Source organism: Anarrhichthys ocellatus, unplaced genomic scaffold (assembly GCF_004355925.1).
Source record: "Anarrhichthys ocellatus isolate YVR2014 unplaced genomic scaffold, GSC_Weel_1.0 scaffold20, whole genome shotgun sequence".
NCBI classification, from domain to species: Eukaryota; Metazoa; Chordata; class Actinopteri; order Perciformes; family Anarhichadidae; genus Anarrhichthys; species Anarrhichthys ocellatus.
In genome coordinates this window covers 5,979,834-5,993,054 of record NW_022280050.1, presented here as the reverse complement: position 1 = coordinate 5,993,054, position 13,221 = coordinate 5,979,834, and the positions used below count along the sequence as shown (strand labels likewise).

General features: G+C 41.0%; 1 protein-coding gene across 2 annotated transcripts in view; it reads right to left on the bottom strand.

The window, feature by feature from the left end:
• Positions 1-5,604: 5,604 nt before the first annotated feature.
• The window catches only part of ubr3 (ubiquitin protein ligase E3 component n-recognin 3), a 36,396-nt gene continuing 28,779 nt past the window's right edge, over positions 5,605-13,221 (bottom strand). For both annotated transcript variants that reach the window (XM_031858282.1, XM_031858283.1), the window contains 8 exons: positions 12,515-12,615; positions 11,373-11,497; positions 9,820-9,927; positions 9,453-9,578; positions 9,111-9,290; positions 8,190-8,399; positions 7,907-8,046; positions 5,605-7,638 (listed from right to left, as the gene is read on the bottom strand). In XM_031858282.1, the coding sequence (XP_031714142.1) occupies positions 7,521-7,638; positions 7,907-8,046; positions 8,190-8,399; positions 9,111-9,290; positions 9,453-9,578; positions 9,820-9,927; positions 11,373-11,497; positions 12,515-12,615 (1,108 nt within the window). In that variant the 3' untranslated portion in view covers positions 5,605-7,520. The remainder of the gene's footprint in view (positions 7,639-7,906; positions 8,047-8,189; positions 8,400-9,110; positions 9,291-9,452; positions 9,579-9,819; positions 9,928-11,372; positions 11,498-12,514; positions 12,616-13,221) is intronic.

Sequence of the window (13,221 nt, the reverse complement as noted above, 5' to 3'; positions counted from 1 at the left end):
AAAAAAAACGTGAATGACGTTTAACCCTCAGGAGCTGTGGCAACTCACACGTGAGGACTGATTTATGAATTGTTGTGCATGCAGGTTGAGCAACGGCATCCGGGTAGATATGAGATGGATATGCGGCTATTCTGTGGGGACGTTCAAACGCGCAGTACTGATATCCTTCACTGTTGTCCTTCAGGGAGACACATGCGATAGCAGCACTAGCCAAAGTATCTTTTGTAATTGCGCGTTTTTTACGACACATAGATAAATAATAATTACACCACAGAGCAAATACTGAATCACTTTGCAACAAGTCTGGTTTCATCGTCAGTCTAATAATCCATCATTGATGTATTGAAGTTAATCGGCCATCTTAAACTGTCTGTGAATAATGCATCACGGCTGCCTTATTAATCAACACGAGCCAAAACTGTTTACTTGCCGTTTATAACTGTCGACCTGTTGTGTAACATGTGTCTAACCTGTTCTGCATCTACACAACGCCGTGAACGCATCACCAGTCACCTGTGGGCAAGAGACCGTCACCAACTTTTGAAACAGACGGCTCATGTTCCTCCACAGCAGCTTTTTGTCATAGACACTTAAAAACGTAAATTTAAGCATCAGATGTGCCGCTGCAGATCATATGAGAATGATTATTGTTTTAGTCAATTAGAGGCTAATGTCGAATAATACACATCTTGTTCTGCAAGAGCTTTCAAACAAGCAAAGCTGTTAAAAACCAAACACAACAACAGCAACAGCTAGACTTTAACAGCAGATTGTGCATCAGTCAAGCATAACTTTAGGTTACACATCACAAATAATCTCACCTACTGCTTGAACAACAATTTAAAAAAAGACATTTAATTCATAGTCTGCAACCCCCCCCCCAAAAAAATATTCACTTAAATAGTCAAAGATCAATAAAGCTCAGATCACCGAGCCAGGAGTCACACATACCTGCTTCTGTGAAAGTGTTTGTCTCTCCCTCACACCAAAACGCTCCCGTGTAATTCATGCTAATCTATGGGGGTTAATAATTCACCAGTAATCTGCAACCTGATCTGCAGCACTGTTAAATATTCAGGTGGCAGATGTATCCACTCATAATGGTGGCTGATATGAAGCCTCTCAGGTTGCACACGGGTTACCAGGAAGCTCATGATAGTTGCTAGGTCACATGACATGTCGTCTCCCCTTCTGTACATAATGTTATTTACACATCGAGCTTGTTTCCACTTCATATGAAAGCTTTGTCTTAATTGATTGTAAGCCAGTGACAACAATGTAATAAGCAAATGTGCAAAGTGCAAAGGATTCCACTAGACAACCTGTCCATGAAGTCAAATATAGATCCAGAACTCCAATATTAACCCATTGTAGGAGTTTACAATATCATTAATAATCGGGCATCCTAATCAATATGTTTATATCGACAAAGAGCCTCACTCACACACAGTGACAACAATCCAGACATTATTCTACACGATAAACCACAACACTGGATGTTGCTGTTGCCATGAGTTTAAAGCCCCAGGGATCTAATTAGGTGGTCACAGCAGCTGGAAATAGCTTTAATATTGTCAGAACTTGATACATAAAAAATGCTCAAATTTTCATACATACTTTTTCTATCATGCCTCCTTTGGAGGCCAAAAAGGTCTCAAGCCTTCTCACCCTAAGCCCCTCCCTGTCACATAAATAATCGATCAACTTGTTACAATGCTGGGGAAACTAGTCACAAAAGGAGTCAAGTTGAATTTCATTGAAATGATTAAGAACATGGACAGGACGATTCTCTCTATGCTTTAGCAACTTTTGTGCAAAAAAAACATTTATGGGTTGTTTTTTTACACACGAAAGGCTCTCTTGCTATATATTGACAATGGAGTAGAGCAGTTGTGCCAAACATGTGGGTCACAGGATTGATCTAAGGGGGAAGACATATTTCTGCTACAGAAAGTTAGGATTATTTCTTCATTCTTTTGTCTAATCCGTAAAGGGGATACTCCTCTAGACCTGGGTATAACCTGTATACATCGTGCAGCCTGTGAAGAAAGGTAGCAAGGAGACATAGCAACGTTTTAAAGGGGTCACGAACAAAAGAATTGAGAGCAAGACAGGCTTCTTCATATTTTCTTGACTTCTGTTTGAGTCTTGACAGAGTTGCTAGCATCAGAGCACTCTTTTTTTAACGTATTGTTCCCAAATGAATCAGATTTACTCAACATTAGTTCTCATCCACAAAGACGTTTTCTGTCTCCTTGTCAGAAAACAAAGAGAAAACCCAAATGCTGTTCTCTTAAATGGACAGGAGACACATCATTGCAGCTGCAGAACAGAACACCACAGGTCCTCAATGGCAGCGCTCAGGTTACCCTTTGTTTACCATACTGTCAGCGTACCTGAAAAAGGGATATCGTATCTGCTGTTCAAGAGCTTCTCTGTGACACAGTGAAAGGATGGAGAAAAAAAAAAAATCATCATCATCAAACTACTACTGTGATATGTGTTTGGTTAAGTGTTTGCTTTGTGGTGATAGTAAATGCAGACGCTTTTTGTGCATAATAATATGCCCCCCCCCCCCCAAACATTTGCATTTACGGCACATCTGCATAATTCTGAGTTTCCGTGATTGTTGGAGGTGATAATAGCTTTAGATGATGTGAACAGCTGCAGCACAGGGGCCGTCTTTGTCACCATGAAACAGTGAAAAGTAAAAGTGACTAATCTAATTTTCTGCTTCCATCAAACTCGCACAATCCTACCCTCTCTGGTGAAGCCTTGCGGGAACTCCACTTGGTAAACCCTTTGGTAAATCTGCAGAGAGAAAATATATAATCCCTTTTAAGGGGATGTGAGGAGGCTTTGCAGTAAACCTCCACTAGCCACAAGCCAGCCTGAAAGCACTGTGCCCTTTTTCTCACCCTGGACGACCAAAGCCTCACACCACCACAAACAAAGACTTTTGTTCTTTTGTGGTTTAAGTCACCTAAACTCAGCAGTCCACCTGCATAATTAATAATCTCCAAATGACAACTTTGAATACACAAACCATCAATCTAGTTAACAACAAGCCAACATCACGGTTGAAGTAAACAATCTAAAAACCTAATCCACTGTCAGAAATGAATCTCTGTCAGCTAATTGACAGCTGTAGCAGTGACTGCGACATGATGCACTGCACACAGGGAAATACTGTTTGTGTAAATGCAAAAAAAAATGTATATTATTTGTAGAAATGCTGTATTTTTATCACCAAACTGTGGCATCACTCAAACAAAACTGAGAATTATAACTCCATGTGTCAGTATGTTACGATTGCGTTGGCTCGGTTTTTATATAACAGGGTTTCAAAATGCAAAACTCTCAATCCAAAAAACTTCTTATTCTTTCTTCAAAATACAATATTCTAAAGTAAACACTAAATCAGATGCTCAGCCTCAGAATACCGCCACCTCATATCATATTAAGTGTACAGATTCAATAGACTGCCCTTATTTTAACAACATAGCTTCAACTGAAATACATTATAAATGCAATTTCCTTTGTTTGCATTGTATATTGAGTGTGTGCTACAGTCGTGTACATTTATGGTTTAACGTTATATGTTTTCCAGCATTTCATCATCACTGTAGCTTTCTGGATTTCAGATGATTAAACCTACAAGTGATTGAAATATGTAATGTTTGATGTCTTGAAAGAGAAGTAACTGTCATGATACAGAACAGAAAAACTAAAATAATACAGTGAAATACAATAACAATCATTTTGCCTTCAGAAATGTAAGGCTTTCTGTAAAGTTTGACTGTAGAATTCAATATCTATATATTGACCAATGCAGCATACGCGAGAATTTTAAATAGCATCGAAAAACGTATTTTCCAACATCATTTGAGATACAGACTTTTGGATGAATGGCAGTCCTTCTCGAATTGCTTTTGTCATGATAAGTTGGCATTGATATGCAATGTATTATCATATTTGATACAGATGATTTCATTTTGTGTGCTACCTGAGATTTTGAGGGCAATATTACTTTAGAAGGATGGCATTTTGTCTTCAGTTTTGCAAATGAAATGATATCCTGAGGGAAAAACTGAGCCAAAGCAATGGTTAAATAGTCATAAGTTTGTGACCCTCCAGACCAATTCGTATTTTCTTTCTCATTATTTCTCTTCTCTGGTTTGCAACTATTTGTTGAGGTTTTTAAAAGTTGGATTTGTAAAACAAAGCAGTTCATACTGTTGATGAACACCACTGTGTGCATATTTTTGCAAAGTAAAGCCTGTAGGTGAAGTATAGCACCATCATTAAAGTAATCCAGTTGAAAGTGTAGGCAAGTGCATGTTCTGCATGATGAGAAAACGACTCCTACCTTGAGTACGCAGCCTCCGTATTTCCATCTCTAAATTCTGCAAGACAGGGGAAAGTGTTTCACACATCAGCGGATTACTGCTCAGTCTTGTATCCATCTTTGTGTATCGGGGTCAACGCAGCCAACGCTGTGGACAGTTGTACACAAACCTCACTGTTACTGGCTTTAACCAACAAGTCTATACGTGCAGCTTACCGTCCATAGCAACATGTCCGAATTGATTTCCCTGTTTACTGAGCGAGGGGATTTTAATTATTAACAGTATAGACATCGGAGCATGTTGTTCTGCAGACCGGAAGCTCTGAGCTGACCAAGATCAACTTCAATAGTCTATTGATGGTGTGTGTGGGGTGGCAGTGTACCTACCTGAGGAAATGTCCAGTGATGCTCGCAGCAGCACTACCTCCAGCATCTCTCTGCAGGAACATTGTCACAGATTCTCGGTGGTTCAACCCGGATACAATTCCTCAGCTGGTCAATACTAGATTTTTTTTTTCTTTTAGCCTAGTTGGCAGAAAAGAGAGGCTTTGTGCAGCCATTGCTCATTAACCAGAGGGCCTCCAATGTTTATGAAACCTCGACCCAATTTTCCTCAAAGTGCTCAGTCACGTGGCATTGAAAGGTCTTTCTGGTGCTCTGAAACGGCCAGTTGGATAAACTGTTTATTCAGAAATCCACAGTAGTCACCTCTGAATCATTGTATGATTTCTTCCGAGTTTTATTTTATTTTTCCTGTTTTCTCTGAAAAAGACCAACCCACTTACAGCCATCATACACTGAACATAATTCAGTGATCTCAGTAGTGTGTACTGATGCATCTGCTCAGTTGCATTTAAATATCTAGCAGCTTTGGGAAACGAGCTGTATTCTTGTATAAAGTCACATTATACTTTCACAAAGGTCACAGGATTCGTCTGCGGATGTTATAATCTGATGAGCTCCAGTGAACTGAGACCCCTGGTGGACACAGTTTGGAGGTGGATGTCTGTATCCAACCACCCACATTTCCTCACTACAGCAGTGGATTGCGACCAGAGAAAGGTCATTACAGAACGTAATATTTGAGCTTTATGCAGCGAAGATGATAGCAGTGGCATGAAATCCTGTTTTCCCTCTTGTCCGTCTAATACTCATGTCAGTCAGATTTCACAGAAATTACACCGGTTAGAAAAGATTCTTAACAGTCATGTGTAGATAAAGAAAAATTGGCAACAGAAAACAAAGAGAGACAGAAATCAGTGTTTATATTTTATTCACATATGTTACATTTTGCATTAAATGTCCCAAGTCATACCTTCTGGTCAAACAGAAAGTTTGAGTCAGCACCTACAGTAATGTACTGTATTCTCTCCTCATTCATACAGGAGAACACACAAGAGCTTTCAGTTACAATTTACACCCATTACTCATTGGCTATTTGGTTGCGGTCATTTACAAAATGGGTACTGCAAAAATAAAGAAGAGAGAAACTCGGTAAACACAAAAGCAGAATGCATGAATTCAAGAGGAAGGTTTTTCAAGCGTTAACTTGTTCCTTAAAGATCCCTCGATGCCGCACAATGTGGCCGAGCATTTAAAAATCAGACGTCATTGATATCAGCAGCGTGCTGTTTATCACTCAAAAAACACTACGTTGCAGGCACAGCTGGATCAATTTCCTCTCCAAGAAACAAAAAGATAATCAAAAAAAAAAATCAAGTAGCTAACTTAACGAATGGTGGCTTTAAAAAGGACATCATGCACAGTGTACTCAAATCTGACAATTTTATGTTGGAATGCAACTATTAATCACGGCTAGATGACGCATGAGTAAGGGATAGTCATCACAATAAACGCTCCGTACTGCAGCTAGGACTCGACAATCAAGAGCATAAAAAGGGAAAAACGTATTTTGTCATCACAGACGGGTGAAGAGTATTGACATTTCTTCTCAAAAGCAACTTGAATGTCACTGAATTTCACAAGAGTTTCTGGAGAAAACTTGACAGAAGCCAATAAAACATTTCTGCTGTCATGGTGTTCAGTTTTGCCAGCGCAGCAGAACACCATATCAGTGCAATGACTTTTTTTCTCTTAAGAATGTATGCTACTTAAATTCTTTTGACTTGTGGCGTTTTGTGGCGTGATGACAAGGAATCGATCATTGACAGGTTTGTAGCTTTAGCTGTGTTACAGAGTTTCTTCTTCAGAACCAACCAGGAAGAGAAAGCGCTGCCCGATGGGGCGGGACACCGAGATCTGTAGTGAGCGCAGTGAGGTGAACGCAGACCTCCCTTAAACATTAAAGTGAGTTTGAGTCAACATTCCAAGCCATCTTCCATAAACTCAAAGCACAACCATAGAAAAAAAAAAAGGAAAAAAAATCTTCACAAAAGTTAAAATTACTTACTTGAACAATGAGCAGCAGCATTTATTTAAATATCTAAAAACGTATTTTAAACAGCAAACACAAAAGAAATTCCTGAGGATGGATTGCAACTAGACCCATAAAAAGAGCCTTTGCTTGTTTGCAAAAAAACTCTCGTGTGTTGATGGGTGGACTTGTCCTGCCTACCCTCACATGTCTGCAGATAATGAGTGCACATTGCAATAACATCGCTACACTCGTCAGGAGCCCGAAACTCATGCCAGCACAGCAGAGCACATTTCGATAAATAAAAAGGGATATGCATTTAACGTCATCGTAAATGGTGCAAAAAGTAATCAAACTTTGCAGGGACAATCAGCACTTGATTTTTTATTTTTTATTTTTAACCCGAATGAATATGTTCCACACCAATTGAATTTCTGGGCAAAGTTGTGCTTTTCACTTTGATCTTACCGAATTCTGTTTTTCCCTGTTGAAAACCACACAAAAAAAAAAAAAAAAAAAATCACTTAAACACATACACATACACACACACACACACACCCACACACACACACACACACACACACGTGTTAATCTTTAGGTATGATTGTACACCAAACTTCACATAAACCAAGGCTGTGGCAGCAATACCCTCACTGGGATGTTTGTGTTTATCACGTTAAGAGTCCTCGAATATTTTGATCGAGGCAGACACATAAGCTAGAAAAAAAACAAAAAAAAACAAAACAAGAAAAAAATTCTCCGTCACGGGTTGCTGTTTTCAGTGGACTTTGGAAGATCTTAGAGTCCATTATAGTGAGGCCCCCAACGCTTATTGATGTGATCGAAGGTGTGTGAACCCCACTGCTGCTCCAACACTCGATACCTCTCCTCACATAAGAAGAGAGGCTTGCCACGGCTGGAGAAAAGCCAGAGGGGGGGAAACAAATGTGAGAACTGGGTTATATTTGCAGCAACACGTATTTAAAAAAAGAAATGTGCCCCAATTTCAGACTAGATCCTAATTCGAAGAAGATTTTGAGAAAACTGTGTTTGTACTTCACTGTTCTGTTTGTAATCATGATGTTATAATAACTATGGTCCCACAATGCAATGCACAAAGAACGGTACAGAATTATGAGTGAAGTGTGAGTGTGAAGTGTGAGTGTGTGTGTGATGAGCCGTACCGTAAATCACGGTCCTCCTCTCCGTGGGCATCAAGGTAAACAGAACCCCACAGGCAGAAACGATGTCCACGGATGATGATGATGACTGAGGCATTAATCAGTAGAAAGATGCCTGTAGCTGCGCCACAATGTTGGGAGTGCTGTCAAAAGAAATTATTAAAAACCATCACGACACTGTAACAGATATGTAAATTTATCTTGCAATGAGGTATAACATTAGTAATTTGTTAAACCTGTAAATTAGGTTGTGTTGGCCCTGATTTTGAAGCACCGAGGAACTTACCAACACACATTCACAGATACCCTGCTGTTTGCAGCACACGCCTTTGAGACAGACGAAGGCGCCACAAACGAGGCAGAGGGCGGGGTCTTTTGGCACCTTCTTACAGGCGGTGCAGGCCTTCCTGTGATAGTACTGGAAGATGATATTGTAGTTGTCGGGCAGCTGGAGAAGGCGGGGGGCTGTCCACTGAGGTTCCTGGACAAGCAATGTCTTCAGAGGAGAAGAAATACAGAAGTACGTCAAATATACTGAAATCAGGCCAGAAATATACTGCGCACTGCAGTCAATACATTTTATCTTCAAACCCCAAACTGTCAAATAAAGATACCGGCTGCTCACAAGAGATACATCTTCTAAAGCATTTTCTTGCCGTCAGCCCGAATAAAAATTAATTTACCAACTTTTTATGACGTCCTTCGGCTCTAAGATGTAATAATAAATAACATCCTTTGTTAAGTATTGGCAACCTTAATTGACATGCAAGACACTCTACATTTTCACAAAATGATGAACAACGTTCAAGGATACTGAAATACTGGCGGACGAGGGGAATAAGACACATGGCTAGTTATGCCAGTCGTTCTCCTCAGAGACTCTTAATAGCCATGGACCTTATCAACCAAGGTTGAAACTCATTTCAAAGTGTCAATAGCACTTGAGGCACATGAATCGTTCACAGGACATCAAGTTCTAAATACATGGTTTGAATATTTAATTGCATCGAGAGAGTATTCACACTTTCTTTGAAAACTCCAAGAGCTCGAATTCTCATTCGACTACATGCTGAGATTTTCTGAAATTCAAACCCATACATCACAATGAAATCCACTGGGAACTGGCGTTAGTTTGTTAAAAGGGCAGAACTACAGTATACATATATATATAAATATATATTCTCTGGTCTGAAATTCACACACATACCAATGACTGCTCTGCCTGCATCTGAGTGAGCCCTGTGACCTCAGTGCACCACTGTGTCACCAAGCCAAAGGCGCTGACCGCCCAATTCAGACACCAGGCACTGTGCACGATTTTGGAAGGCTGAGGGGCCGAGGGTAAGAGCTCCAAACACACAGCCAAGGACACGAACTCCTCCTCCTCCTGAGGACACAAACACAAAAAGAAAGCAGCTGGTGAGGTCACACTCTCTTTGCTTTCACCCACACCTTTGAATGACGATGAGTAGAACTATCGTTCTTGCTGCAAGGATACAACGGTAGGGTAAGCTTCAGCAGGTTGCATGATTTGTATTGTAAAACATACCGGGCAGCCAGTTAGGTTGTCTCCGTAGAGGTGATGCTGCAGGAGGCACGAGAGTCGCAAGAAGGGCAGACAGAACTGCTGAAGGCTGAACTCGATAGACTGTGGAGACCACACACTGGAGCTCAGCTGGGGAGGGAAATAACAGCAGCACTTGATCAATAACCAGCCAACAGCCTGCTGACAACACCGTGATATATATCTCCCCTGGAGATTAGTGGAGACATTAGACCCCCGTTTGTCATGGTAATGGCCATTTCATTGTTTCAAAGAAAATGAAAAAGAGCAAAGACAAGAATGAGGGGATAGGGAGCACCACCTTGAAGGCAGTTACGTTCTGAAGCACGTAACAGTCATTTTAGTGCCTCACCATCGACGTCTCTTCAGTTTTCACCTTGTAGACACTCTTGTCCTCAGAGAGCTCACCGATAATGTGACTGAGCAGCGCTTCGAACGACGTCTCGGCATTTGCGACATTCTGTGGCAGAAAATAAAAGCATTGACGATATGAAATCAAACATATAAAAAGATTTACACTTCAATATATACATTTCGGGTTTGATCTTAAATCGAGGGGAGAACGTTAAACCAAAGTATTTTGTTGCAGTCCCTCCCAACGCTTATCTATGTCAGAAAGAAAGCCTTCCGTCTGCAGGAGGAGGAGGATGGAAGAACTCTGGTTCACCTGCAGAATGAGGTAGTAACGTGAACTCAAACTGATGAAGCCATGACAAATATCAGCAGTCTAAATTAGCCCTTCATAAGGCATACGCCACTCATTCATTGAGTCGCCCCTTTGAATGATGTCACAGATGGATGGATACCTGCTGTTTCTTGCAGACAACATTTATCAAAGCCTGCAGGGATTCCAAAAATGAATAATACAAGCGCATGACCCTTAACCAAGGACAAAAACACACAGAAGAAATAAAATGGGCATAGGCTTATCAATCTATTGTTAGTCTTTAAGTAGAAGAATGTCACATATCACAATATATATTGGAGATCAGAATGCGTCACTTGTATAATGACTTATGCAGAATAAGCAGAGGACAATCATTCTGTCCTCACAATATAATATTTGATAAGTGGTGGAGACATTACCGAATGTGTGTTCTGATAACAATAAAGCGGTTTTGGCGAGTATGTTATATGGAGGAAAGGCTGCATGCATTTATCAGGCTGGAGGTGGTAGAATATAAAACAGCGGTCTTATCTCATCTGCTGTACTTTGTCATAGATTTATAGGCGAGGAATTTCAAGTCCATGGATTTCCTCCCTCCAGGCTCTGACCTTTGTTCAGACCGCATCTTCTTTAACTACTTCCAATTTAATTACAACGGCGTTCCACCAAATGTGGATGCCGTCCTCATTGTGGATTTGAAATCCATCTTAATGGCAGCTTGTGAATGCCGGGACTACTGTTGATGACAATGCAGTCGGAAAATACTAATCCAAACCTCCATTATGGATGGAAACACCCTAAAGAGGGTTCCAGCCATTTGTCTTTTGACATTCAAGTCAGCTACTCACCAACACAGATTTAATAGACTGAAGACAGATAGCCAATTAATGCAACGCTCTCCAGCAATCGCACTATTCAAGATAATGAGGATCGACAGAGGAACTCACGTAAATGAAACCGAAAGTGGCTCGATTCATCTCAATACTAAGTCATACGCAAGGATTTACCGTCATAGATACAAGTAGACTTTGAAAATGTTGACCAGCAGGGTTGAAACTGCACAGAGAACCATTACAGCGGTTCTGAAAGGTTTTATTCTGTTTTAAGTGCTGTGCCATCATCTTTACAGCATGACCTTCTTATAAGAACATTTTCTTAGTTACACTGCAAGAATAAGGGGAATACGTTTTCGCACCAGCATGTCATTATGAATCAGGCTCACGTGAGCTCACGTTTACCTTCTTGAGTGCTCCAGATGTGCTCCAGGCCTGCCGTTCTTCTGGGCTGAACTTGGTTGAGAGTGCAGCCAGAGCCTGGGTGAACTGCAGGTTGTACAGCATCTTCACCACACAGGTGAAGTGCTCTACACAGGGAGAGAAGGTGGCACTGATTATACAGACCAAGACACATGGAACCAAACACAGAAGTGGAGAAGCACAATTTACATAGATGAATTAACGCAAAACATTACTTCAATGTGTGAATTTTAAAAGCATGAAAAAAAAGAAGGCTGGCAGCTATTCACAGGGCCTTTGTATTTCACAGTGTTGCATAGAGAGCCTCACTGAACAGTGGATAAGTGCAGGATAATTAGTAGAGCGTTTCAGGTGGAAAATGTAGGCTGAAGGATATTCAAGTTTGGCTTAAAAGTACACAGAGCCATTTGTTGTCTTCTCCAGCAAAGAGCTACTGACAGCTCCACTGTTCTGCTCACAACAACTGTAAGTACACACAATTAAAAAGGTGGAACTAAGAAAAGGAGGTGATCCCTTCATAGCAATTAAGTGCAAAGGACCTCGACCGCTCTATTTCTCAACAAAAAAAAAAAAAAAAAAAAAAAGAGAGAGCCTGTAACAATGATATGCTACGTGCTGTGAAGCACTACCACCTTGAGAACAATCTGACAAACAAACAATCCTTTGTTTCAACCCAAAGCTACACTTTCCATTTAAGTCACTTTTACCAATTATTCCAAATCCAAATCGTCCTCGCTCCATCGGTCAAACTATTTCAGTCATCAATGAAATGATCTGTCCTGCTGCGACACTTCTCTCGTTTAAAGAGACCTCAGTGCGTTTGGAGCAGGTCTTTCGGGGTGGCCCTCCGCCTTTTCTAGTGAAGTACCAACATGGAGGAGATGAGGCGACAAGCCATAGATGAAGGGCACACGAAGGAGGTGCAGCCCTCCCATCACCAGGGTCACGTCTCTCTGATCCTCACGGCCAAATAACGGCAACAGGAGCACAGATAAGAGACGTGAAATGCTTCTTTCCAGCACTCGGCGCCGATTACTACAGATAATGGGGCTGCCCTTGTGGAGCAGCCGCCGAGACGCTCCCTGCTCTCTCGTAGCGTCGTGATGCAGACATGGGAAGCGTACCTTTCCGCAGAGGCTGTGGCATTGTTAGCACAAAGATAATCAGGAGGGACGGGATGTCCCGAAACAGCATGGGTACCTCGGGCCTCTCGTCTTCAAAGCCACTGCAAAACAATACAAAAGAGCTTTCAAATCAGTCAAATGGCTATTGTGATGGGGACAGAAACAAGAAATACACGCATTTATTCATAAATAAAACCAATAAGGCCACGCAAATTGTGAAATACAAGTTCTCTCTTTATTACACATTGTAAATATGGTTAGTATTGGCTGTGCTACTTTTCACACAAGCCCCTTTCAGACATCGTTACGTTAATGTGATAATATAACATGTCGGTTTACTCCGTCTCTCTCTCTCTCAAACATCGCGTGAGCATTGTCTCTTTCTGTGAATGTCCCATTGTGTGAACAAAGAAACATTCATGTCTGAATCCTAAAAAGCCATCACTTTAAATTCCTGATGAAGGCGGCGATGTATTGCTCGTCTGAAAAGGACTTTTAAAAAAGGTATGCCAGCAAAGGTCTTGGCGTTCCTTGCATTCCCCAAACAACTTCCTTAATGCAGCCCTGGTTACATGTTCGCATTGTGTGCCCTCTCCATTTAAATGTCGTCTTGTTCTGTTGACAATTTAGTGAGGCTCCAATCTCCACTCTACTCTACTCTACTCTACTCTACTCTACTCTACTCTACTCTACTCTACTCTACTCTA